At 44.5% G+C, this 25,527-nt stretch overlaps 1 protein-coding gene across 4 annotated transcripts; it reads left to right on the top strand.

The window, feature by feature from the left end:
- The first annotated feature begins 2,617 nt into the window (after window positions 1-2,617).
- Window positions 2,618-22,923, top strand: YBX1 (Y-box binding protein 1). 4 transcript variants are annotated; one of them, XM_065575135.1, is made up of 8 exons: window positions 2,618-2,916; window positions 3,325-3,388; window positions 12,845-12,878; window positions 16,126-16,215; window positions 16,457-16,759; window positions 17,555-17,637; window positions 17,736-18,001; window positions 22,550-22,923. In XM_065575135.1, exons 1-7 carry the CDS (start codon window positions 2,760-2,762, stop codon window positions 17,968-17,970), a joined length of 966 nt encoding a protein of 321 aa, XP_065431207.1. In that variant the 5' UTR covers window positions 2,618-2,759; the 3' UTR covers window positions 17,971-18,001; window positions 22,550-22,923. The 4 variants fall into 4 exon arrangements, with proteins under 4 accessions (XP_065431207.1, XP_005281794.1, XP_005281793.1 ...); XM_005281737.5 differs by having other exon boundaries at window positions 22,545-22,923; XM_005281736.4 differs by having other exon boundaries at window positions 17,724-18,001.
- The last annotated feature ends 2,604 nt before the right edge of the window (window positions 22,924-25,527 follow it).

Raw genomic sequence — 25,527 nt, 5'->3', positions numbered from 1 at the left:
TGACCTTCTCAAGAGCACTGTCCAGCTGTTGGCTAAACCTGTAAGACCCTAAAAGTCCGTGGGGTTCCACTGACGGGCATGCACAAACCTGCCTCAGCCCTTATGCTGCCAAATGCTTAACAAACTGCCTTAGCCCCGGTGGGATTCTCAAACTAGGCCTTCCCCCACCTATCTCCCTCGCAGCGTCTAATCAGATAGGCCTGTCTGAGCCCATGATCTGGTGCTGCATAGACCACCAGTGGAACAGTTCCAACAGGAGAGATTGAGAGAGCCCCACCCCAGAATTCCTCATAGCCTGGTGGTTTGGGACCCCCCTGCGGTGGGAGACGGGTTCAAGTCCCTGTTCCAAGTCAGGCAGAGTGTCTCATCCTAGGGGAGTGCCCTGACCACTGGGCTATTGGATTTCAGGGTGGGGCAGGGTGTGTCTGTGTTTAATGGTGGTTAAAGCAGTTGGTTCATCTGACCTTTGATGGGTTCTCCCACAGGAATGACAACGGCCACCCCATAGAAAGAGGGAAGGGGGCAAAATAAAATAAATAAAACACTCCAGGGTCAACTAATTCCAATGAGGGGACACAGAGATGGGAACACAGGCACAACTGAAGCATGCCAGCAGCCAGGCACCAAGCAGAGCATCCCAGTCAACATCCACTGCTTTAAAATGTGCCCAGGAAACAGGCGATGATGCTCTGAGGAATTCTGCCCGAATGCATGCTTGAATGAGGGCAAGGGAACTGCTTCACAGACAGCTTTCCTTTGAAAAAGCTTTCTCTCTCTGGCTAATGCAAGGAGTTAAGTTCACAAGGCAACCCCTGGACTTAGTGGGGTCTCAAATGAGGTAACCAAAAAAACCCAACACCCCAGATGTGGGAGAAAGTGTAGTCACAACTTAAGATGGCTACTGATGATGTAAACAAAGACCAGAACTCATCATGCAGGAGATGGTCCTGTGACAGCATTTCCCTCTCATAGGAAAAAAGGATCAGCATTAAGCGTCTCTGTGAACTATCAGAAACACACCCTTTATCAGTTCCAGGAAGCAGCTGCCAATTGATTTTCTGAGCTCAGTGGTTTGAACATTGGCCTGCTAAACTCAGGGTTGTGAGTTCAATCCTTGAGGGGGCCACTTAGGGATCTGTCTGGGGATTGTTCCTGCTTTGAGCAGGAGGTTGGACTAGATACCTCCTGAGGTCCCTTCCAACCCTGAGATTCTATGATTCTATAAGTCTAAGAACCAAACTAGAATAAAGGTTCCTCAACCAAGGAGTCAGAGGCAGCAGATCCTGCCCCTTGGTACTGAATACACAACAGTGGGGAACTGAACGGTACAGATCAGAGCAGCTCCCTGGGTGTAATATTTCAGAAGCAGATACCTTCAGACCACTCAGGTGGAGGGCAGAGGACAAGGGCTCACAGGCTAACAACATGTATTGGAGTATCGGGGAGCAGGTCACACAAGAATGATTGGATGATTTATTTGCCAAATGCAAAAGCGAGGTCCAAAACAACTTCCATCTCCTAGAGCACACAGCAGTTGGACGCGTGCTACACATGCTGGAAAAGCACTTGAGTCAACCTAGCCGATTCTCACAGCCTAGTCTGATTCCACTGCCATCAGCCAGCCTCTACCGTAGCCTGACATCCCTTCTGAAGTATCAGAGGGGGAGCCGTGTTAGTCTGAATCTGTAAAAAGCAACAGAGGGTCCTGTGGCACCTTTAAGACTAACAGAAGTATTGGCGTATCCCTTCTGGAGTCTCCCAGTGCTGTAAACAAACCACCCCGAGGGGCGCAGCTCCCAGCGTGGTGCACTGTCTACACCGGCGCGTTCCAGCGCTGACACGTGCAGCGCTCGGGGCTGTTTTTCACACACCCGCGTGAGGAAGTGGCAGCGCTGTAAAGTGCCAGTGTAGACAAGGCCTGATGCAGAACTGCTGGGAGTGGCAGCAGGGCCCTCGGGGAAGGTGCTGGGGGAGGCTGGTGAACACCCTACGGTGGGGGGGGGGGGTCTCGGTGCCGGGCTGGGGGACACCCGGGCGGGGGTCTGGGTAAGGCTAGGTACCCCCCCCCCCCCCATCCCAGGGCGGGGCCCAGCGTTTTCCCAGCTAGAAGAAAGCCAGGCCCGCCCCGGCCCCGCAGCCTGCCCGCGGCGCACCCCGGGGTAACCGCACGAGGTCAGCCCAGGCCACGTGCTCCGGGCTGCTCGGCTGCCCGCCCCGCGCTGTAACCCAGCTCCGCTAGCCAGAGGGGCGGGATCAGCAGCGCGGCTGCACCAATCCCGCTCCGAAAGGGAGGAGCGATGAACCTGACCGAAGAAAGGCCCGGACGCGGTAATTCGTACAGCCAATGGGTGTGCGCGTTATATGAGAGGCCGGCTCTGCGGCCAATAGATGGTAGCGAGCTCTGTGTGCGGGACAGAAGCACCCAATAACGGAGCGCGTTCTATGAGGGGCAGGCGCCGTCACCAATGGGTGTGCCAGTGACCGCGTGGGCGGGTTTTTAGAAGCCAATGGGTTTGCACGTTGTGTGACGGGCAGGCTCCGCAGCCAGTGACTGAGGTAGTGGGCGGTGCGTGCGGGGTGGCTAGCCGGTGCGGGCCGCCATTGTGGTCAGTTCGATCGGTATCGGGAGCGGAGAGCGGAGCCCAGCGAGCCCGGAGCAGGGAGCAGCCCCCCCCACGGCCGGCCCCAGTCACCATCACACCGCGGGAGGCGGCGCAACAGCCAGTCACCACCACCGTCCGCACCGAACAGCCGCCGCCATGAGCAGCGAGGCCGAGACCCAGCCGCCCGCCGCCCCTCTCCCCGCGGCGGCCCCCGCCGCCCCCGCCGAGTCCAAACCGAACGGCGGCACCGGCAACGGTGGCGGCGGCCTGGCCTCGGCGGCGCCCCCCGCCGGCGGGGACAAGAAGGTCATCGGTGAGGGGGGATGGGGAGGGGGCTGAGGGGCGAAAGGGGAGGGGCGGTGGGCGTCATCCCTCCTCCCCCGCAGACCCCTTCCTGGTGCGCGCGCAGTGGCCGTTGGCCCCCGCGCGCCGCCTGAGTCGTTGGGCCCCGCGTGCGGCGGTGGATGGGGGCGGGGCTGGCGCGGAGCGACTCAAGATGTCCGCCACGCGGGGCCTTTGTGTGAGACCCACTTAGCCACGTGCCCTCCCGGGACCCCGGCGCGCGGCGCTCCGCCAGGCCAGCCAGGGGTGCGGCGGGGGAAGGGTCCGGCCGCTTGAGCCGCTGGCCCATCTCGGTGGCGCGGCGGGAGCCTGGCTCGGCTGGACGGAGGTGGGGGCGACGCGTCATGTGACTCACGTTGGGGTTTTTTTTTTCTTTCAGCAACGAAGGTTTTGGGAACAGTAAAATGGTTCAACGTAAGAAACGGCTACGGTTTCATCAACAGGTGAGGGGCTGCCGTGTGCTCGCTGCCCGGGGGCGCTGGGGTGGGATGGTGTCCTGAGAGCTGCGTGGGGACTGGGGGAGCACTTCGGACAGGCTCCCTGCATCTGTCATTCGGCTCCCTGACCAGGCCTCGTCTGGCACATCTCACTGGCCTTCAGATGAGTCTGTGAGAAGTTTCTCAAGTGGCTTAGTGCTGAGATGACTAGCCTGGGAAATGGACTGAAGGCTGGGTTGGTGGGTTTGGTGGCTGCTGCAGAACTTCCCCAGGGGAGACATTTGACTATTAAAGTACATTGTAGTCATGGCTTTTTTCCACCCAACACTACTTACATTAGGTTTATTCTTTCAAATCATTTTGTCTTTAGTCCCCAAACCAGATAAGAAATCCAATCATAGTAACTCCCCATGACCCTTCCTGCTTCCCCCCAGAACAGCAGGACTAGAACAGTGGGCTGTCATCACAGCCTCATCCTTTGGCACGTGGCCAGACACTTGTCTGCACGTGTTGTCTTGGCTGACATTCTGGATATTTCCAAGCAAACACTGGACCCAAATGTGGTTATAGTTTCAATAACATTTTCATGGGTGCTGTAGGGAATAATGTGTATGGTTCAAGTATGACCTGATCACTCTGTCCCATGGAGCTTTTCACAGAAGTGGTAAGTTGTTAATCCAGATCTCCCCTCTGTATTCCACTTTTATTCTCTTGCAGTGTTTTCAATAAACTGGTTTTATTTAATAGGGATATTTATTCAGTGTTGGAGGTAGTTGATTTTCATAATGTAGTGATTCTTGTCTTTGATCTTTTTGAGATGAGATTTAAATATAAAACAGTGCTGGTTCATGTCATGTGTTAATACTTGTTTGAGTCTAAGCTGTGTTTAAATGCATAAAAGTGATAAACTTTAGTAACAGTCTTGCATTAGATATTGATATTTGCATTGGTATTTTCAAAAGTCATTTGACTATAAATATAGTAATTTATACTGAGCTTAGTTACGTTTTTAATTACACCACACTCAGAAATGTTCCTTCTAGAACAAAAACGGAGCGTATCAATGTAACTGAACTACAAAGAGCACACTGAGTAAAATGGTCTGGTCAATAGTTTTATTTTTTAAACTCGTTCAGTTTCCCTTTCTAAATCTATGGAGATATACCTATCTCATAGAGCTGGAAGGGACCCTGAAAAGTCATAGAGTCCAGCCCCCTGCCTTCACTAGCAGGACCAAGTACTGATTTTGCCCCAGATCCCTAAGTGGCCCCCTCAAGGATTGAACTCAGAACCCTGAGTTTAGCAGGGCAATGCTCAAACCACTGAGCTATCCCTTCCCCCACTTCTGCGCAAAGTTAGATAATTTTTAAATTAAATATCTGTTTTAAACCTGTTGCAGGGAACTTCTAAGATGGCTAACATTGCAAGAAGTTGGAATTTTTTTCTCTATCTTGGAATTTCTTAACTTTATGCATTTGACAGCACTTCACATAAACTCCATTTTCACTGTTTGCTCTGTGTTGTCAGTTAGCAAGGGAGACTGACTGAGAAGTCCCTTGTAAAAATACCTCATTAGATTAAAAATTCGCATAAGGAGTTTTCTGAATGAATTTTAAAAAGACCACTATGTTTTCTAAAGTGTTCTGTCAGAAAGTGAGCTACTTCCAGTTTTTTAAAATATACTAATTTAAAGTATTTCTTGCATCTTGGAATATTTTAATAAGAGCTATGTTTGTTAATACCTGAGATGGAATCTCTAGACGTGACTCAGCGGAGGTGCTTAAATGCTGGTTGCATTTTAATAAGATGCAAAGTTCCTTTACAGCTCAATTCTGGAAGCCTTCTGCATGTAGGACTCTCATTGAAGTCAGTGGGTGTTTTGCAAAGAGAGCTTGCAAAAAGTCCTTAGAGTTATTCTCCTTGCCTCCGTATTACCTAAATTATCTGGGAGTCTCAGAATACCTGAACACCCTCCCCCCACGCACACATCCCCACACCCAAATAGGATTATGTGAAATAATGCAATAAGCAACTATAATAGACAACAGTTTTATTGTAAATAAACATTTTTTTATACTCTTCTTAGTGAACCAGAGCACACACTTCTGCACGAAATCACTTCTTGACATCCTAACAGGTTATTGTCTCATTTTTCCTCCCAACACTCCCAATTGTTTTGCACTTATGTAGGAACTAGTGTTGACAAAGCGAACTACTTTGAATTCCTTATTTATCCGGGAGGGTGCAAGTGTAGGCTCTGGTGTGTTCATTCATAACATTGGCTGGATTATGTAAAAGGTCTACTAGATTACATGTGCAAAACCAAATATATCATTTAAATGTCTGGACATTCCTATAGTTTAAGTAAAACACACTTCTTATTTACAGCCTTTTAATTCTGTGGCTGAATCTTAAACACCAGACCAGTGATTAGCTATTTAAATTGTAAATGCTAGCAACTCTTTACTGTTGCAAGTGCATGCAAACAGTGGGTTATACATTCTACTTGTAGGGAAAAGCATTTACAACTACATTCATTAGAGAACATTTTCTTTTTAAGTGAAATTTAAGTTAATCAAGGAAATTGCAGCACATAGTTAAAAAGCATCTGAATGTTAAAAATATTAATTAATATGAATTGGGCAGCTTCTTACTCCCCGGAGTCTGCTAGTTTAATGAGAAACCCAGCATGATCACATGTTACCAAGACAGGAAGGTTAAAGCTGCAGAAACTAGGAACTTCATGACATTTCCACAACTCTTAGAGTTTTTTCTGGGATCTCTTGTTTACTGTAGGAAAAATGTTTCATAAAAAGAACTCTGGGGAAACCTTCCGCTATTGCTTGTATTTAATGGCAGATTTGTGTTTTTGTAACTTTGATCATCCCATTTTGTTGCAAATATATGTTAACTTAATGACAGTATGGCTGCCTATTTTATATTTAGTGTTTTACTCTGCAGTGTCATCTTGGGTTCTAAGAATCTTATCAAATGTTTCTCAATTATAACAATTAGATCTTCAGTGACAGAGGTTGTCCCATTGCCTCAAATGATGTTGTATTTGGAACTCCACAAAATTTTGGTAACCCTGGAATTTACTCTGAATACCCACAGGGAATAGACCTGTTAAGTAAGAAAGTGCCACTTCTAAACAGTTACTTTCCTCTGAAGAGATTAGAAAAGGGTCTGGATTGTGTAGTGCAAAGAGGAGGTGTACACAATAATGAATGGTCTAGAGAAGGCAAACTGAGTACTCAGACTTGTAATAAAAACACAAGGTGACTTCAGATTATACCAACAGCTAAGTTTAAAATTTGCAAAAGAAAATACTCATTTACACAATGGATAATTAACTTGAGGATCTCATTGCCAGATAATACCACTTGAGGCAATTATTTTAGGAGTTAAAGTATTAATGTTTATATTGATAATGAGCACATTTTGAATAGGATTTGCAAAAGGAACTTTTATAGAGGATATAAATCTTATCCTTCAGGGTGAGCAAACCTCAAAGCAATGGGTTAGGAAGAAATTTTCCCAAAGGGGAGATCAGTTTCATAACTCTCGGCTACCTAATTTCTTGTTGCTTCCTGTGAAGCATTTGGTACTAGCCACTGACAGAATATTGATTAGATGGTCTGAGGAATGGCAATCCAGAGTAGCGTACTGCACTTTGAACTTTAGGAATTTGTTTTAAATGCTTTGTAGGGATTTTGACCCTGATTTTGTAAACACTTATGCGCATGCCTGATGATTGTGGTCCTGTTTGACCCTAAGTCAGTTAACTTTCAATTCACTGCGGCCTTCCTTTAAGGTGACTGGAGGAGTTCTAGATCATCTCAAGCCAAATAGGCAGCTGTTACATATTTCAAAGCCAACTGGGGGTGTTAATCTTGCCGGAAGTAGTCACGAATGATTTTGGCAGGTAAATATAATTCAGCACCATGATCCTGGGGCAATGCTTTGTGAAGCCTGTCATCCCAGCAACTGGGAAGAGATAAGGTTCTGGGATTTCTAGAAGGATCTTGTCCTGGGACCTTGCTCGAAGGTTTCATCTTTCATATCTTCTGGCCAATAGGTATCTTATTAACTTGAAGCATCGCTAACTGTTGGTAAGGTGAAAATGCTTGTGCTCTTCTCCTGTCTAATGGTTCCTGGAGGCTGTGGTGTGTTGTGACTTTCAGTTTCTCTGTCTACTGAGACGGTAAAGAGGCTTACAATGCAGTGCTCTTCCTAGATGTTCTCAGTTTCTGTGTTCCTGCTCCACTACCCCTGAAGCTCACAGCACTCCCAAGGAATAGCAGCATGAAACTGTCACATTTGTCCACAGAATGTTTTTCTCACAGTTGCCATATAATAAAAATGGTTCTGTGTCCATATGTAGTGTCAATATGATATTGGAGATCAGTGTGATGTAAATTATGAACACGAGTGGTCACTAAACTTAACTTTATTAGATGCTCTAAAAATACTAAGTATTTCATATCACAGTGCCTAAAGCGGTCACAGCTGAGAATGCCCAACTCAGGACAGACTGCTGAGAAACAGGACAGACTCCTCAAACTAATGTTTAGTCTAGCATTAGATTTCACCAAGCCAGTGACAAGATGTGTTCCTGTATCAATACAGTGGTTAACAAGACAAAAACACAATCTGCTTAGGCATTCTAGCACTTTGCTCGCAACCCATACAATTGGACTCTGATGGGAGGTTACTGAAAACCAGATTCATCATATATAAAGTTCTTCCAAGCTATCAGCCACTTCACCAGGTCAATATATAACTCAGATCTTACCCAAAAATCACTTAGTCAGTCCTTTAGTAACTAACAACTAAAGATTTAATAATATAAAAAAAAGTTATAAATGTCTAAGGAAACATACATTACAATTGATTTCAGAGATTGCAGGTCAGGATCATAGCGGTCATAGGCACAGACTCCAGGGCTGGAGCACCTATAGAAAAAAATTAGCGGGTGCTGAGCCTGCACAGGTAGCCAGCTACCCCTCTTCTCCCCCTCCACCCCCCCCAGTGCCTCCCACCTGTTGCAATCAGCTGTTCAGTAGTGTGCCGGAGGCATTTGGAGGGAGGGGGAGAAGCAGGGATGGGGTGTGCTCAGGGAGGGGTGGAACTGGATGGGAAGAGAAGAGATGGGGTGGGGCCTGGGGCAGAACAGGGGGTTGAGCACGCCCTGGGGCTGGAGGAAGCTGGTAGGGTGACCAGACAGCAAATGTGAAAAATCAGGACAAGGGATGAGGGGTAATAGAAGCCTATATAAGAAAGACCCAAAAATCGGTACTGTCCCTATAAAATGGGACATCTGGTCACCCTAGAAGCCGGTGCCTGTGATAGCAGTGATGTAGATCTGCTAGCTTGTAAAAAGTATGACTTCACCCCAACAGATTAAGGATCATTCAGTTCCCTGTTTTAAGCTTCCTTGTTAGAAATCCAGTCCAGATATGTGAAGCAGGAAATGAAGAGACATCAGTGATGTTACAGCTTGCAATTTATAGCCTAGCCCAGGTGCATGGAAAGTTACTGGCCCAATATGAAGTCCAAAGTCACATGAGCATGAAGAGTTCTGGTAAAAGATGGAGTCTTAGGTCACATGTCCTTACATGGTTTGCTGAATTGCAGGGGGCAGCCATTGGAAAAGAGCTTACTGGGTGGGATGAGTTTCTTCAATGGCCCATTGTGAGAGTTGAGTGTTCTTAATGGGCCATGAACACATAATTGACTAGTCCTGATGTAAATTGATCAGCTGAGGTGGGGAGTGTAACCCAGGAACATGACACTTTTGATAGAAACACATAGCCAGTATTCATAACTTCAGCTACAAGGATGATGCATGCATATAAACAGAATTATCAAACTTAACAAATCATAACTTTTCTATTGATATCTTGCATGGCATACTCTGTATTAGACAATGCAATTGCGCAATAATGGTGATAATTAGTGATGATACATTAGTGTACACCTGGTTATCATTCCTTTCATCACATTTCAGTTTTCAGTTCTAGATGAAGTCAAACGAGCTGTATTAAGACTACTCCCTCCTTGTAGCGACTGTCTCTTGACTGCATAACGGACATTGAACTGGCTTTATTTGCTGCTGTATTGCAGTGCATGGTCAGCTCTAGGGTGACCAGACAGCAAGTGTGAAAAATCGGGACAGGGGGTGGGGGGTAATAGGAGCCCGTATAAGAAAAAGACCCAAAAATCGGGACTGTCTCTATAAAATCGGGACATCTGGTCACCCTAGTCAGCTCTAACTCGTGCACTTTCATTACAGCTTCTGAAGGGACTCCTTCCTACTGAATATTGGTTTGGGGGTTTTGCAGATATATTGACTTGGTTGTCCAGATCAAATCTTTTAGTGTCTTCCCATATTTCTGACCTCTTTAGGTTCCTTTGAGTAGTGTAGGAAACTCCTCCCCACTTAAAACTGCAAACTTAACCCTTTATCTGAAGGGCAGCACACTCATGTCTAGGGAGGGGCTTTGACTAGTGCTATCATTCACTGTCCATAAAGACTCGTTAAATAAAGGGGGAGTGGGGTGGCAAATGCAAAACTAAATACAATTGAATAGGTAGTAGTGTGCCTTTCCTGCATTGATGCTGCCTTGTCTATCCATTTGCCACCATACAAATGGATTATGCTGTCTTCTGTGCAACCCCTGTGTACTGAACGTTTTCCCTGATCTGATCCACAAGGCCACTAGCCTCTACATTCAGGTTCCCCTGAAAGACCCACCATTGATGTAACCTGTGAGAGAACTAGCTGGCAGTGAAAATCGTGAGTAATTGGGAATAGCAGATAAATTCTATTTTATTTTAAAAACAGTAACCCTGTATTAAGATGACACGGCCAGTCATCAGCTTAATCATGCTACTCTTTTTCTGAGGATTGTGAGCTTGCTGGGGAAAGCACTTTGATCTTTGCTTGGAAAGTATCTAGACACTGGGGCTCCACCAGCAATGATTGATTTTAACCATTACCATGCTAAAATTCCCTCCAGTTCTCCTCCCCATATCTCCTTTGGCCCTGAGTGGGAGTGGGGAGAGAAATGGTGCCCTACGCAGCTGCATGCTGCCCCAGTGGCCTGCCCGATCCCCTGGCGGGCTGAGCTGGCCAGGGAAGCTGCCCCTGCCCTGCCTCTTCCCCAAAACCTCCACCCCTCCTTTGCCCTAGCTCCGCCCCCACTCCACCCCTTCCCCTGAGCTATGTCCTGGGGCACTGCAGCAGGGGTCAGGCCCGACCCCGCACTCACCGGGCAGGGGGAAGTGGAGCGACCCGGCCCCAGCCCGCTCTGCTCAGCCAGCTGGTAGCCATGCCACCGGTGAGTGCTGGGGGCCAGCGGAGGGGAGTGGGCTGGGGCCGGGTCACTCCACTTCCTGCTTCCCCGAGAGTGCGGGGTTGGGCCCGCCCTGCAATCACCGGGTGGCAGGAAGTGGAGCAACCTAGGCCAAACCCGCTCTGCTCTGCTGGCTCATGCTGGGGGGCAGTTCCCCCCTGCCCTCAAGCCTACTCCTGCTCCCCACAAACCTTGGGCCCAGTCTTCTCTCTTCCTTCCCCCCCCCCCCCCCCCCCCCAATAGGGCAATGTCTAGGGGTGGCCCTGGGGGTGGGAAAGGAAGTGGAGTGAAAAACTGAGTGAGAGTACGCATGATGGAGGGGTAGGAGGAAGATGAGCTTTGTGTGAAGTGACTGAAAGAGCATGAGGTGGGGGCAATATGAACACACAAGAGTAGAGGGAGGATTGATTTTTGGGTCTGAGGCTATACTACCAGATCTCTCAAAGGCCTTGTGTGCCTACTTTTAAACTAAAGCACCCTGTATGCCTGAACTCTTTGAAATTGACTTATCAGATATTTTTAAAGCATCCTTTTACTTGATATGTCTTCAAAATGTTTTCTTTTTTCAAAAATGTTTAAGGACACTTTTTGCTTCCTGTCTGTAAAGGGATATCAAATTATCTGCTTCTCCCTGGTTAACCTGATGAGTTAGTGCTGTCAAACCAACCCCATGTTTCTTGCCAACTTTTTAGTTCAGAAAATTGAAGTGGGGTAGGGTGTTCAAAATATGGCACTTGGGTTGATATCCTCTTAATTTGAACACTAGAATGCAGTTAAGGGAGCAGTTGGAGGGGGTAGGACATCACATACAGTAACTCCTCACTTAATTTAGTTATGTTCCTGAAAAATGCTACTTTAAGCAAAACTATGTTAAGCGAATCCAATTTCCCCATAAAAATTAATGTAAGGGGGGGGGGGCGCTAGGTTCCAGGGAAATTTTTTTTCGCTGGACAAAAGACATTATATAATATTGTACACAGCAATGATAAGTGTGAAACTTGGTTGAGGTGGTGGAGTCAGAGGATGGGATATTTCCCAGGGAATGCCTTGGTTTAACACGTTGTTAGTGCAGCCTCACACTCTACAAGGCAGCATAAATGGAGGGAGGAGACACAACAGACACATGGCAGTGGCTGCAAACGTTCCCTGTGGAAACTGAATTTGATGATGAACCCATGCTATCCCACTAGAGCGCACCAGTCCCTCCACTTTCCAGAATGCCAGGGGTGCGTGTGTGTGGGGGACACACACCGTGTATCAGAGGGGTAACTATGTTAGTCTGTATCCACCAAAACAAGGAGGAGTCCGGTGGCACCTTAAAGACTAACAGATTTATTTGGGCATAAGTTTTCATGGGTAAAAAACCTACTTCTTCATATGCATGGAGTCACTGTGTGTGTGAGAGACAGACACTGTGTGTGTGTGTGTGTGTGTGTGTGTGTGTGACGCGTTGCTCCTTTAAGTATGCTGACTCCACTCTAAGTACACTGCCTTTTTAAGTAGATCACCAAGTTGAGACAGCAGCTGCTGCCAGTAAGCTCCCTCCATCCTGAGCCCTGTCACATTCCCCTCTGATCTGTGGAGATGGGGTACAGGAGTTGGGGGAGGGGAGACACTCTGACATCAGCTCCACTCTTCTGCCCCTGCACAGCAAGCAGGAGGCTCCTGGGAGCAGTTCCAAGGCAGAGGGCAGGAGCAGCACACCGCAGTGGGGGGAGGGACACCTGAATTGCCTGGCAATTGATAGCCTAGCTTGAGCTGATGAGGGAGGGGCTGCCGGCCCACTCTGGTTGCCGGCCCCCAGCAGCTAGCTCCAGTGGGCTGCTCTTCCTGCAAGCAGTGGACAAAGCTGGTGGCTGCCAAACAAGGTTATAAGGGAGCATGGTGTAACTTTAAACGAGCATGTTCTCTAATAGATCAGCGACTTAACGTTAACCCGTACGACGTTAAGTGAGGAGTTACTGTACTGATGCTGATAGCCAATGTGGTCCTTGTCAGTACCTCAAAGTTAGCATTTGGTCCCTAGCCAAACCTTAGTGAGTCTAGAAAATGTGCTGATTTTGTTTACACACCCTTTCTGAATCTGAATTTTATTGTGTTGCAGGAATGACACCAAGGAAGATGTGTTTGTACACCAGGTGAGTTACTTTTGTGCAGGTGGGAGTGCAGATACCCCTTTTAGAGCTAAAGCTTGTTATGCTGACTTGGTGAACCTTAACTGAAGGGAGGGGGAGCATTTTAGATGTGCTCACTGAAGAAATCTTAATTCTCCAAAGTCATCTGCCTTAACACATGGATTTTCATTATGTGGGTACCAAGTAGTACATTCAGATAGTTAAGGTTGCCAAATAGTCTCCATTGTAATCCTATATTTTTCATGCCTGGGCAGTTTCACATTTTCATATTTTCCACTTAACTTGAAAACCGCATTGTGTGCAAGTGTACACTTCCCTTAATCTGTTAAGATATTTTTGAAGAATTTGCAAAAGAATAAAGGAGAACTAGCAAAAAAATAAAATAAATAAAAATCCAAATAAATGTTTGGCTAGGTCCTTCATGGGGGGAGAAGTAAAATTCTGTCATCGGTTAGAAACTATAAGAATACATGGAAAATTCATAGCATGGAAAAGTTAATAATGGGTGCAATAGGAATAAAACACCCCATGAAATTCAGCATCTTATTTAAGTTGTGGAACTTGCTGTTGCAAGGTGTTTGTGAAAGTTTAGTGGAGTTTAAAGAATGCTTAAATGAATGAGTGCCTGCACTTATATTTGACTAAAATCTTTTGATATGAACTTTAATCCCTCAAAGCATAAAGCAATTCACACCTGTTTAAGTATTAACGACCCAAAGGGCAGGCTAGTCCATAATGAACAAGTATGGGAGTTTTTCACCTTCCTCTGAATATGGTACTGGGCAATCAGTAGAACTTGTAAAAAAAAAAATGGGCAGGTCGTCTGATGCATTATGGTAATTCCCACATTCTACATGCACAAGAGGACAGAATTGTGAAGATTCAGCTGAACTATTTTATATTTCCTGACTTAAACGCATAAGTTATTTAAAGTTCAAATTGTATTAAGGACCCATGGCAATCTGAAAATCATACCTCTGGCTAAAAATCTAGAATTTAGGAAAGTTACAACACCTATAAGAAAAGTTAGCAACATTTCAGTTAACTTTGTGCAACTTACAAAACTTATTTACTATTTTCTGTGGCCAGTTAGCCAGGAATAAACTAACTGCAATGACTCTTGTAAATATTAAAGGGAGCAGAATACCCTTTCTGTTTTTAAGTAATTTCAGAAAGTGTATTGTTATATAAAAGGACATTTCTATTTTTTTAGGTTAACTAACTAGTAAGTTTTGGTCAGTAATTGAGTATGTCCTGAAATCTTTCAAAAAGTGTGTAACAGGAAATATGACTGATCATCTAGAAAATAGTAAAGCTTGACTATATGCAAAGTACAAGAAAATGGGCAAAGTAAATGGAAAATAAATTTTAACTAAGTTTCAGTCTCTATAATTATTTCTAAGATTGTGACGTGAGATACTGATGAAACACTATATGAGAGCTAGTTATTAGGTGTTTTTTAAAAATAATGTAATTTGATGGTGTTCTTTTAATATAAGCAGTGAGTACATGGTAACTAGTAATCAGTTTAGAGCCAATCTGAAATAAATATAAAATCTGTGACTTTATAAAGCAAATCTCTAATTTGATAGGCATTTGAGGAAGATATAAACTCTCTCCCATCCTGTTACCAATTTGGGTTCTTTTCAGACATCAGTTATGCAGAGCAACTAGGGGAGCAGGTTTTCCTGGTGCCATCTTAACACAGAACATTAGATCTGTAGACAGAAAATTTGCAAACGTATTGTTAGAGTGGATTTCATTCCCTCTGGGGCATGACAATGCTGGGATGCTGTCAGCACGATTTCACTTTTGTGAAGTCTCATGCTGGTGTGCTACTTTTGAGCTCAAAGTGTTTGGTAAACAAAATGTGGTTTTGTGAGGGATTAGTGTGTACTGAGTATTTACAGGATTTATTAAAAATCTCTTCTGTTGACTCCAGAAAACGTGGGGCTTTTCAGTACGTAGTTGCATAGACTGTAGGATTGTTTCTGTAGTGTTGCAAATTTAGACAGCCTAATATTTATTTTAAAATATACTCCGAATTGAACACTTTTTCTGATCCGAGTGTAAACTAAGCTTTTTACGCAGCCTTGCAATGTTGTGGCTACAACTGACTTGAGGGAAGCAGTGCCTCAGCTTCAGGCTGTCTTCAAGTTTGAACAGAAATGAGATCAGGCAATTAAGTTTTCCTCAACTGTAATTGTACCATTGTGTGTAGTACTTGCCATGTGATTTTACATTAGCTTCTGCTGTTTAATTTTAGACATCAATATCTAGACTATATAGTAGAATAAACACTATTGTGGAAACGTTAGTGTCTCTTGCAAATTCTCAGCTGTAACAAAAGATTTAGAATTTATAATCCAATAACAACTATTTTCAAACTGGACACTTAAATAGCTACACAGATACCCAAATAAGTGGCCTGACTTTAAAAGTGGTGAGTTCTCATAGTTTCAGTGACTTCAGTGGGAGTTTCATGTGTTCAGTACTTCTTGGGGGGGGGGGGGGGGGAGGCCACTGATCTGGATGTGTAACTTTGGGGTCATATTTGGCCATATGCTTTTTTTAAGTAGTCTTAGTTTTGTGGGGAAGAATAGCGTGATGGAATCTTGAACACACAAATTCCGGGGTAAAGCAAACTTTTTTTTGTATAGATCATTTTGAGAATCTTTTAAAATAAACCAAATCACTGTCAGGAATATCCGTTTGATTGCCTTACCTCCTTTTTTTTAAATTCTTCAAGGCCTGGCAGTTAAGTGGAGTAAAGCTTGCTGACAAGTATGCTCCTTGTTTTGACAGTACTGGACATGAGCGGCCTATTTGCTATACTAATGCTGCATGCCCTGTTACACTGTCAGACTTGTGGGAACCCTCAGAGGCTAGTATCAGTGGCTTTTGACACTTATCTGGTAGGTCTGCCTCTAAGTAATTTAAATATTTGTAGCATTATTTTCAGGTATATTAGAATGTTGCCACTGTAGTTGAAATTACATGTTACTGTAAGCAGACTTGGGCTAGCACTTTTTGTTAGACATTTTCCCCTATGAAATCTAGCATATTTCTGTTGAAACTAAAACTTAGTTTACATGCTGATATTGCTGAATTTCTAGTTCAAGGAAGCACATTCTCCCAAGGAAAACTGAATGATCAAGTTACGTCCAAAATCTAGGAAATCTCTTCACACATCTTTGCAATCTCTGCATGCTGTGCCTCTAAAGCTAATTCCGGAATGTTGTGTTCCTAGACTGCCATAAAGAAGAATAACCCCAGGAAGTACCTTCGCAGTGTAGGTGATGGAGAGACTGTGGAGTTTGATGTGGTGGAAGGTGAAAAGGTGAGCATATTCTCTAATGTTAAAACTCGCAGAAAAATTGATTTGCAATTTGGGCTGATGTTTGGTGGCTTCTTCTGAGTAGATGGGTAATGTGACATGTCCAAGCAGTTTACTTTTTTTTTCTCGCTTTACAATATATCTGTGCTCAGTTAATCCTGATTTACTTACGTTCTCACGCCATAACTGACTCAACTTTTTTTCTCTTGTGATCATTATTTAACACTGTCACACTGTTTTTTAGGGTGCAGAGGCAGCTAATGTTACAGGTCCTGGTGGAGTTCCAGTACAAGGCAGTAAATACGCAGCAGACCGTAACCATTACAGACGGTATCCACGACGTAGGGGTCCTCCACGCAATTACCAGCAAAATTACCAGAACAGTGAGAGTGGGGAAAAGAACGAGGGATCAGATAGCATACCAGAAGGGCAAGGCCAACAGCGCCGTCCCTACCGCAGGCGGCGGTACCCACCTTACTATATGCGTAGACCCTATGGGCGTCGACCACAATATTCCAACCCTCCTGTGCAGGGAGAGTTAGTGGAGGTAATTTTTGTATAACATTTGATACTGTACTATCTTGCTTATAATGGAAGAGGGTGCGGAGTTTCAGCTGCCTATGTGTAGGATGTTAGGTTTGTTTCCTGTGACTGTAAGTTTTAGCAATACAAATGAGTTAAAGAGCAGAAATCTTGTTTGCCAGCAGACTGTCAATTCAAAAATGCTATAATTTAAATATGAATGTGAGTCAGTAATTTTTTCAGATAGTTTTTTAATTATTTAAAGGTAATCACCTAAACTAGACTCCACATAACATGCATCAGTTTGTGCCCAGGACCTCTTTGGTGCTTACCAGATACTTTGCTCTTACCCAACAAAGATTCAGTGTTCCAGACTGCCACTATGGCTAATTAGGTTAAGTCATTTAATTCAGGGGTTCTCAACGGCTTTTTTTCTCTGAGGGCCCCCCAACCTGCTATAAAAACTCCACGGCCTGTCTGTGCCACAGCTGGCTTTCTGCATACAAAAGCCAGGGCTGGCGTTAGGGGGTAGCAAGCAGGGCAATTGCCTAGCCCCCCACAAAGTTAAGTTGCTCGGGCTTTGGCTTCAGCCCCGCATGGCAAGGCTCAGGGCCCAAGGCTTCAGCCCCATGCAGTGGGGCTTCAGCCCCATGCAGTGGGGCTTCAGCTTTCTGCAGTGGGCCCCAATGAGTCTAATGCCTGGCCATGCTTGGAGGACCCCCATGAAACCTGCTCGTGGTCCCCCATGGGGCCCATGACCCCTGGTTGATTTGGTTTGCTCTTGTAGCTGGCTGAGTCGTCTTAATGTACGTTATTTCAGGGTGCTGACAACCAGGGTGCAGGAGAACAAGGCAGACAAGTCAGACAGAATATGTATCGGGGGTACAGACCACGATTTCGCAGGTATGCTGCAGATCCACTTGTTATGTTATGAAATTTTGTGAATGTGCTGGAACACAGTGGTCAGATGCTGCATCCTTAAAGCATAGCTTGATTTTCAGGGGTCCTCCTCGTCAAAGACAGCCTAGGGAGGAAGGAAACGAAGAAGATAAAGAGAACCAAGGGGATGAGACCCAAGGTCAGCAGCCACCTCAACGTCGGTACCGTCGTAACTTCAACTACCGACGCAGACGCCCAGAGAACCCTAAACCACAAGATGGCAAAGAGACGAAGGCAGCCGAACCACCAGCTGAGAACACGTCCGCTCCCGAGGCTGAGCAGGGCGGGGCTGAGTAAATGCCGGCTTACCATCTCTACCATCATCCGGGTGGGTATTCTCATTCTCTTTTGAGGATATTATACTATAATAGAGTTCCTTCAAAAGCTTTCTTTGACTTCTAACCTATTTCAGGTTTTAACTGTTATAGTATGCATTTCTTGCAATTTGGATTTGGTGTGAATGCACATGTTAGGTAATGTGACTTGTAACAGCTTGCAGGTTCAAGTTCTTTCAACAGTACAGCTATAAACTAGTTGGAGGACTTAGCTGCAGGAGCGTTCTGATTTCTAGATGGGACCTTAGCCGTGTCCTGTACAAGACTAGTCTTGGATCTGTTCTGTGCGTTAGTCTGGTGGCAGATATTTAGCTCTCATATGCACTGTAAATGGGAATCGTGGAGTGATTGTAATTGTACTGTGAATGAGATCTTAGTCACACCTTACAACTATATGGAACAAATATTGAAATAACCAAACATCTACAAGTAAAAGCAGCATTGTTTGCTAATTCTTTAAAAGATGAACCCTATTCTTGATTGACTTTTGGTAGAATTATGTAAGAGGTAGATGAATGGAACAGTGGGCTAATATTGTATTTTAGTTACTCAACTGAAAAATTAACTCAAACTAGTTTGGCTAGGGTCACTTTCAGATGGTCTGAAGACTGGTTGAAACACTTCCCACATGGTCACAATAAAAACAATGTAGTGACTTGAGGGAGATGTTCTAGTGGAGATTTTGCAGATGCATTAGAATCAGTCCTCATCTGGAGGAGAGAATAGCAGTATATTAAGCTTCTAGATAATACTAGATTGAGGAGTTGCTAAAATCGCCTAGGATTGAGGAATAACCCAGGATGCTAGAGAGATGTGGACAGACTAAGATTCAACTTGGAAAAACTAATACTTAAAGAATGTGAAACTGAACCTTGAAAAAAACCTAGCAATGATGAGCAGCCAATTAGGCAGGAGTCTGCAATGTGGTATGCCAACAAAAAGCGAATGTCATGTTTGGCTGCATGTGCAGAGACACCACATCAAAAAGCTGGGAGGCAACAAGCAGTGCTTGATGTGGCTGCCCTTGTAATATTGCATTGAGTTTTGGCCTTTGCTTTACCAGAGAGGAATGTTTTACTGACCATGGCGAAGTTTGTAAAAATGAAGATTGGAATATGGCCTCTATTTAGTAACTTATCTTTTAGTTATCATGGGAATAGGCTCATTTCTAGGACCATCACTGTTCCTGCCCTTTGTTTGTTTTCCTCGCTCTCCAAACCTGCTTTTGTGTGTTTGTCTTTGTTCCTTGTCTTTGAATGTCCTCTATTCTTTTTCATCTGTTTCCTCCGCTGCACCAACCTTTAGTTCCAACCCTATGGACTACCACTCACCATTCTGTGAAATAGTTAAGGTAGACAGCCCCCCATTATCCCCTAATGTGATTTGCCCGTGCTCCCTCGGGAACTGGGGCCGGGATGGAGCTGGGGGTGGAGCAGGGCTAGGTGGTGCTCACTCCCTGCCCCCCAGGGGGGTGGACTGAGCCTCACTGCATGCCCCCCCAATGTTACCCTGTGTCCCGTTAGGGGGACAGGCCCCACAGTTTGGGGACCACTGATGTAGACACTAGTGTTGTCATTAGTCTTTAGTATTAACACACCAAAGGGATTATTAGGGAATGCAGGAGTTTGCACCTGAGTTACTGTTTAAAGCCCTGTGATTCAGAAAGGCAAGACTGGGAGTCTGTTGTTCATGCTTTCACGGTTGTACTCCTAACCATGAGGGCTAGAGACTCTTTAAATGAAAGTTTAGATTCTCTTGAATTTGCATGTCATACAGGTCCAGTTTATTTGATTGTACACCCCTGCTCTAGTTGTTCCTAGCAAAGAGCTTGCTAGTAGCTGATAGCTGTGAACTCCTGTCATTCATCTCAGAAGGTGTTAATCGTAACTCATCGCTGAAGTCAGATGGCAACTTTAGTTTCTCCTTAACGTGGACAGTAGTGCTCATCTATTGTATACTGGGAGAACTTTGGGCGCTTAGACGACACTTGAAGAGATAGTGGAATCAGGTTCTTTATTTCATGCTTCTCCCCCAGAAAAATTCCTCGTTCCTGCCTTCAAGGGGAAAGAAAATGCAGTATTTAAATGTCTTCTGGACAGCAAAAGCCAAAACCACCAGGGGCCAAAAGCCTCAGACTCTCACAACAGCCAAAACGTTAGTCTTTCACCTAATAATCTATGTGAGAGCTGCAGCATGCTGTGAATTTGAAACATAGCACTGGTGTAAAATCAATTTTGATACAATCCTTCTCAAATAACATTGTACTGAAAGTCTCTGGAAACGGAGGATGGGAATGAGGGGAGAGGTGGGAAGGGGAAGCGCACTGCCACATAGCTTAGAGTCAAATGCAGCATATGACCCAATAGATAAGTGGCTTCCTCACAAAAATAAGTTGTTTTGATAACTGTAATAGGTACACAGCAAGTAAAATGGTGGCACATAATCAACTGAACTCCAGGTTTGAGTCACAATAATGGGGAAAATTTCTAAGCTAACATTGCATAGGAAAGATGGGAAGTATGGCAAGAGACCACCGGGGTTTAACCAGTAGCTCTTCAATGATCTAAAAATAAGAGTCCTACAAAAAGTGGAAACGAGGTCAAATTACAAAGGATGAATATAAACTAATACCAGAAGTATGTAGGGACAAAATAAGAAAGGCCAAGGCACAAAACGAGATCAAACTAGCTAGAGACACAAAGGGTAACAAGAAAACAGTCTACAAATACCTTAGAAGCAAAAGAAAGGCCAGTGTAGGCCCGTTATTGCCCCCTCCCCCCCAACCCATTGAATAACAGAAAAATGTGGAAATGGTAGAGGTGCTTAATGACTTCTTTGATTCAGTTTTCATCAAGAAGGTTGGTGGTGATTGGATGTCTAACATAGTGAATGCCAGTGAAAAGGAGGTAGGATCAGAGGCTAAAATAGGGAAAAAACAAGTTGAAAATATTTAACTTGTCTAAGTAAAATTTGAAGTCACCAGATCCTGATGAAATACATCCTAGAATACTCAAGGAGATGACTGAGGAGATAGCTGAGCCATTAGCAATTATCTTTGGAAAGTCATGGAAGACAAGAGATTCCAGAAGACAGGCACTATATTTGTCCTTTTCCAATCTATAAAAAGGGGAATAAGGACAACCCAGAGAATTGCAGACTAGTCAGCTTAACTTCTGTACCCGGAAAGATAATGGAGCAAATAAGCAATCAATTTGAAAACATCTAGAAAATAATAAGGTGAAAAGTAACATCATGGATTTGTCAAGAACAAATTGTCAAACCTGATAGCTTTGTTTGACAGGGTCACAAGCCTTGTGAATGGGGGGAAGCGGTAGACATGGTATGACTTGACTTTGGTAAAGCTTTTGATACTGTCTCACATGACCTTCTCATAAACTAGGGAAATACAATCTAGGTGGAGCTACTATAAAGTGGGTGCATAACGGGTTGGAAAACTGTTCCCAGAGAGTATTATCAGTGGTTCACAGTCAGGCTGAAAGGGTATAATGAGTGGGGTCCCGCAGGGATCAGTTCTGGGTCCGGTTCTGTTCAATATCTTCATCAATGATTTAGATAATGGTACCATCTGCAAACTTTATAAGTGTGCTCTCTGTGCCAAGCTGGGAGGGGTTGCAAGAGCTTTGGAGGATAGGATTATAATTCAAAATGATCTGGACAAACTGGAGAAATAGTCTGAAGTAAATAGGATGAAATTCAATAAGGACAAATGCAAAGTACTCCACATAGGAAGGAACAATCAGTTGCACACCTACAAAATGGGAAATGAGTGCCTAGGAAGGAGTACTGCAGAAAGGGATCTGGGGGGTCATAGTGGACCACAAGCTAAATGAGTCAACAGTGTAACACTGTTGCAAAAAAGCGAACATTATTAGGAGTGTAATATTGATTAGGCCTCAAAAGCAGTATTGTGTCCAGTTCTGGGTGCCACATTTCAGGAAAGATATGGACAATTTGGAGAAATTCCAGAGAAGAGCAACAAAAATGATTAAAGGTCTAGAAAACATGACCTATGAGGGAAGATTGCGGGGGAGGGGGGAAGAGAATCAGGTTTGTTTAGTCTGGAAAAAAGACTTAGGGACATAAGTTTTCAAGTACATAAAAGGTTATTACAAGGAGAAGGGAGAAAAATTGTTTTAAACCACTGAGGATAGGACAAGAAGCAACGGGCTTAAATTGCAGCATGGGAGGTTTAGGTTGGACATTAGGAAAAACTTCCTAACTGTCAGGGTGATTAAGCTCTGGAATAAATTGCCTAGGGAGGTTGTGGAATCTCCATCATTGGAGATTTTTAAGAGCAGGTTAGACAAACACCTGTCAGGGATGGTCTAGATAATACATAGTCCTGCCATGAGTGCAGGGTACTGGACTTAGATGACCTCTCGAGGTCCCTTCTAGTCCTATGATTTGTGCACCTTAAGTGTTCCAGGAATCCATGTTGAATTTTGCGAATGATCTTATCACCAGGAACACTTAAGCCTGCAAAACACATCTTTGACAATCTTTTTCCTTTTCCAGTTTAGTCATCAAAGAAGAAAAGAATATGAAATAAAGAGAAGAATATGAAATTCCAGCAATAAGAAATGAACAAAAGAATTGGAACTGAAGACCTTAAGTGCTTGCTTTTTGCTGTTGACCAGATAACTAGACTATCTGCATTATCTATGCAGCATGGGATTTTTATTATTTTTACCTAAAGAAGTCTCCTTTTGGGAACGACAAAAACGTTTTTTAAAGGCCTGTTTTTTCTCAATACACCTTTAAAGGTTTTTAAATTGTTTCATATCTGGTCAAGTTGAGATTTTTAAGAACCTCATTTTTAATTTGTATGAAATGTACACCTGATTTTTTCAAGTCAAACTGCAAGCATCTGTTAATAAAGGTCTTAAAGAATTGCCATGTGTGTTTGTCTGTTTCAGCTCAGCTTTTCCTTTTACTGAAAGGTTACAGGCTGCACCTTAAATGTTAGTGTAAAGCAATATAACTGCTTCTTTTTTAAAATACTTATAAGGGGACTTTGGACTTACTCGATGGTATTTAGTACTATATTCATCGGCTGTCGTTTTGGATTACTTGGAGGTCTTTATCAAAATTCATCTTGAGCACTTGTGCTAGTCAGTCTATTCAAAAGCTCCCTCAACTCTTGCCCCAGTGAGCACATCTTTATATCCAAAGTCCATGTACTTATGCATTCTGTAGCCAACCACTTGATTGTTCTCCCTTCTACCTGCCCTGCTGCAATCTATCTGCCCCATCTCTTTTCTTCAGCTTTCCCGTAAGTGAAGTTAACTTGGTTATCAGCATATGTTTCTGCACTGCAGCAGCAAAATACTGATGGGCAAGGAGTCGCTAAAGCTTCCTGCTTCTCTGGCAGGCACAATTGTGGGTGTGGAGCTTGAGCTGAGTTAACTAGAAAACACTTAAGTTTGTGGAGCTGCAGTTGAGGCCCAGGCAACTAGAGGTCCTTGGAATAGTTTATTCAGTATTTCCCAGCCTTTGGTGACTCCATGTAGTCTGTATCAGTCTTCTCTCTCATGTGTCAGTCAGGGAATGGGAGAGACCCTTGAGCCACTGAAGCCTGCTAGGAGACCACCCCATGTCCTGCGAAGGTAGAGGGACCCAGGTGCCATAGCCATCCAAGTTATCCTGGATCTGCCTTCATTCCAAAAGATAAGGCTTGGTAAGCAGTTTCAGTGAGTGGTGTATAGAGAGGAGGAAACAGAGCCAGTGTTGATAGCAGCAACATAAAAGGGGTAGGAGGGAAGCTGCCTTAGGCAAAACCAGAATGTGTATTCCAGAATATAACAGTTTACATTGTTTCAGAATTGAGTTTTCTGCTGTAGGACTTGGGATCATTGTAGCATGAAGTACATGGGGCCCCGATGATTGTATCCTATAGCCTATTATGCACAATGTCCATTTTTTTTTGTTTTTCACCAAAAAGTTTAGTAGCAATTGGACATCTAATTTAATGCCAATGAAAATGGTAGAATCAGAGGCTAAAATAGGGAAAGAACAAATTAAAAATTACTTAGGCTTTGTCTACACTAAAGAGTTTTGTTGAAGTCAACAATCAAAAACCGGTATAATAACATGGATTGTGCATGTTCACACTACGCTCCTGTCGGCAGTGTGTGTCTAGGTTCTCTAGCATTGACAGTGAAGCAGTGTACTGTGGGTAGCTATATCATTGTGCTACTTGCCACCTTCTGGAGCTAGGAGTTGTGGGAAGGCAGAGTGGATCGCAGTGCATCAAGGGGGTGGGTTCAATGTCCCAGGATGCAGTTCTTTCCGTCTCAGCCTTCCATGGGCTTCCAGCTGCATTTCACAGCATTTTTCAATGGCCCCTGTTTACTGTGTGCCCGCCATCTCTGTCTGAAAGGATGGATGCTGCACTGCTTTCTACAGTTGTAGTTACTTTTATGAACACATCGCGGATGGTCAGGCAGTATACCTTGAGCTCCTCATCTGAACAGGAATCAGTTGCCTGACCTGCTGTGTTCCATGGAAAGAAACACCAGTTTACTTTTGGCGTTCCCGGAGCAGCTGAACATGGTGGACTCGCTTTTGGGCTCGGGGAAACAACCACTGAGTGATGGGATTGTATCATTATGTAAGTCTGGGATAAAGAGGCAGTGGCTGTAGAACTTTTGGATGTGGAAAATCACCTTCCAGGAACTATGTGCGGAGCTTGCCCCAGCACTGCGGTGCAAGGACATCAAAATGAGAGCTGCCCTCTTGGTGAAGAAGCACGTGACGACCACTGTGTGAAAGCTGGCAACTCCAGACTGCTATCAGTCAGTCACAAATCAGTTTGGAGTCGAAAAGTCGATTGTTGGGGCTGCGTTAATGCAAGTGTGCAGGGCCATTTATCTCATTGTACTACGAAGGACTGACTCTTGGCAATGTGTGTGAAATAGTGGATGGCTTTGCGGCAGTGGGCTTCCCTAACTGCGGAGGGGCGATAGATGGCATGCATATTCCAATTTTGGCCCTGGACCATCTTGCGACAGAGTACATCAATAGAAAGGGGTACTTCTCTGGTATTGCAGGTGCTTGTGGATCACAGTGGGCATTTCACTCCTATCAACCTGGGGTGGTCCAGGAAGATGCATGAAACACACATCTTGAAGAACTCTGTCCTGTACAGAAAGCTCCAAGCAGGGACTTTATTTTCAGAGCAGAAGATTCCAGTGGGGGATGTTAAAATGCCCATCATGATCTGGGGAGACCCATCGTACCCCTTACTCCCATGGGTCAATAAGCCCTACACAGGAAACCTGGACAGCAGCAAGAAGCGCTTCAACAATAGACTGAGCAGGTGCAGAATGACTGTGGAATGTGCCTTTGGCAGATTAAAAGTGTTTTGGCACTGCCTTTATGGGGGAAACATACCCATGGTCATAGCAGACTGCTGCATGTTCCATAATATTTCAGAGGCTAAGGGTGAAAAGTTTCCCCCATGGTGGAGTGTGGAGGCAGATTGCCTGGCTGCTGAATT

The sequence above is a fragment of the Chrysemys picta genome, chromosome 21 (assembly GCF_011386835.1).
Source record: "Chrysemys picta bellii isolate R12L10 chromosome 21, ASM1138683v2, whole genome shotgun sequence".
NCBI lineage: Eukaryota > Metazoa > Chordata > Testudines > Emydidae > Chrysemys > Chrysemys picta.
This window is presented reverse-complemented; position numbering and strand designations above follow the sequence as displayed.

What these genes read in the sequence shown, in the direction of transcription:
- YBX1 (XM_005281736.4), top strand. Translation starts at nt 2,760, where the DNA reads ATGAGCAGCGAGGCCGAGACCCAGCCGCCCGCCGCCCCTCTCCCCGCG. An exon ending in CGGGGACAAGAAGGTCATCG is followed by an intron (nt 2,917 to 3,324) that starts GTGAGGGGGGAT and finishes TTTTTCTTTCAG; the next exon opens with CAACGAAGGTTTTGGGAACA. An exon ending in TGCAGGGAGAGTTAGTGGAG is followed by an intron (nt 16,760 to 17,554) that starts GTAATTTTTGTA and finishes ACGTTATTTCAG; the next exon opens with GGTGCTGACAACCAGGGTGC.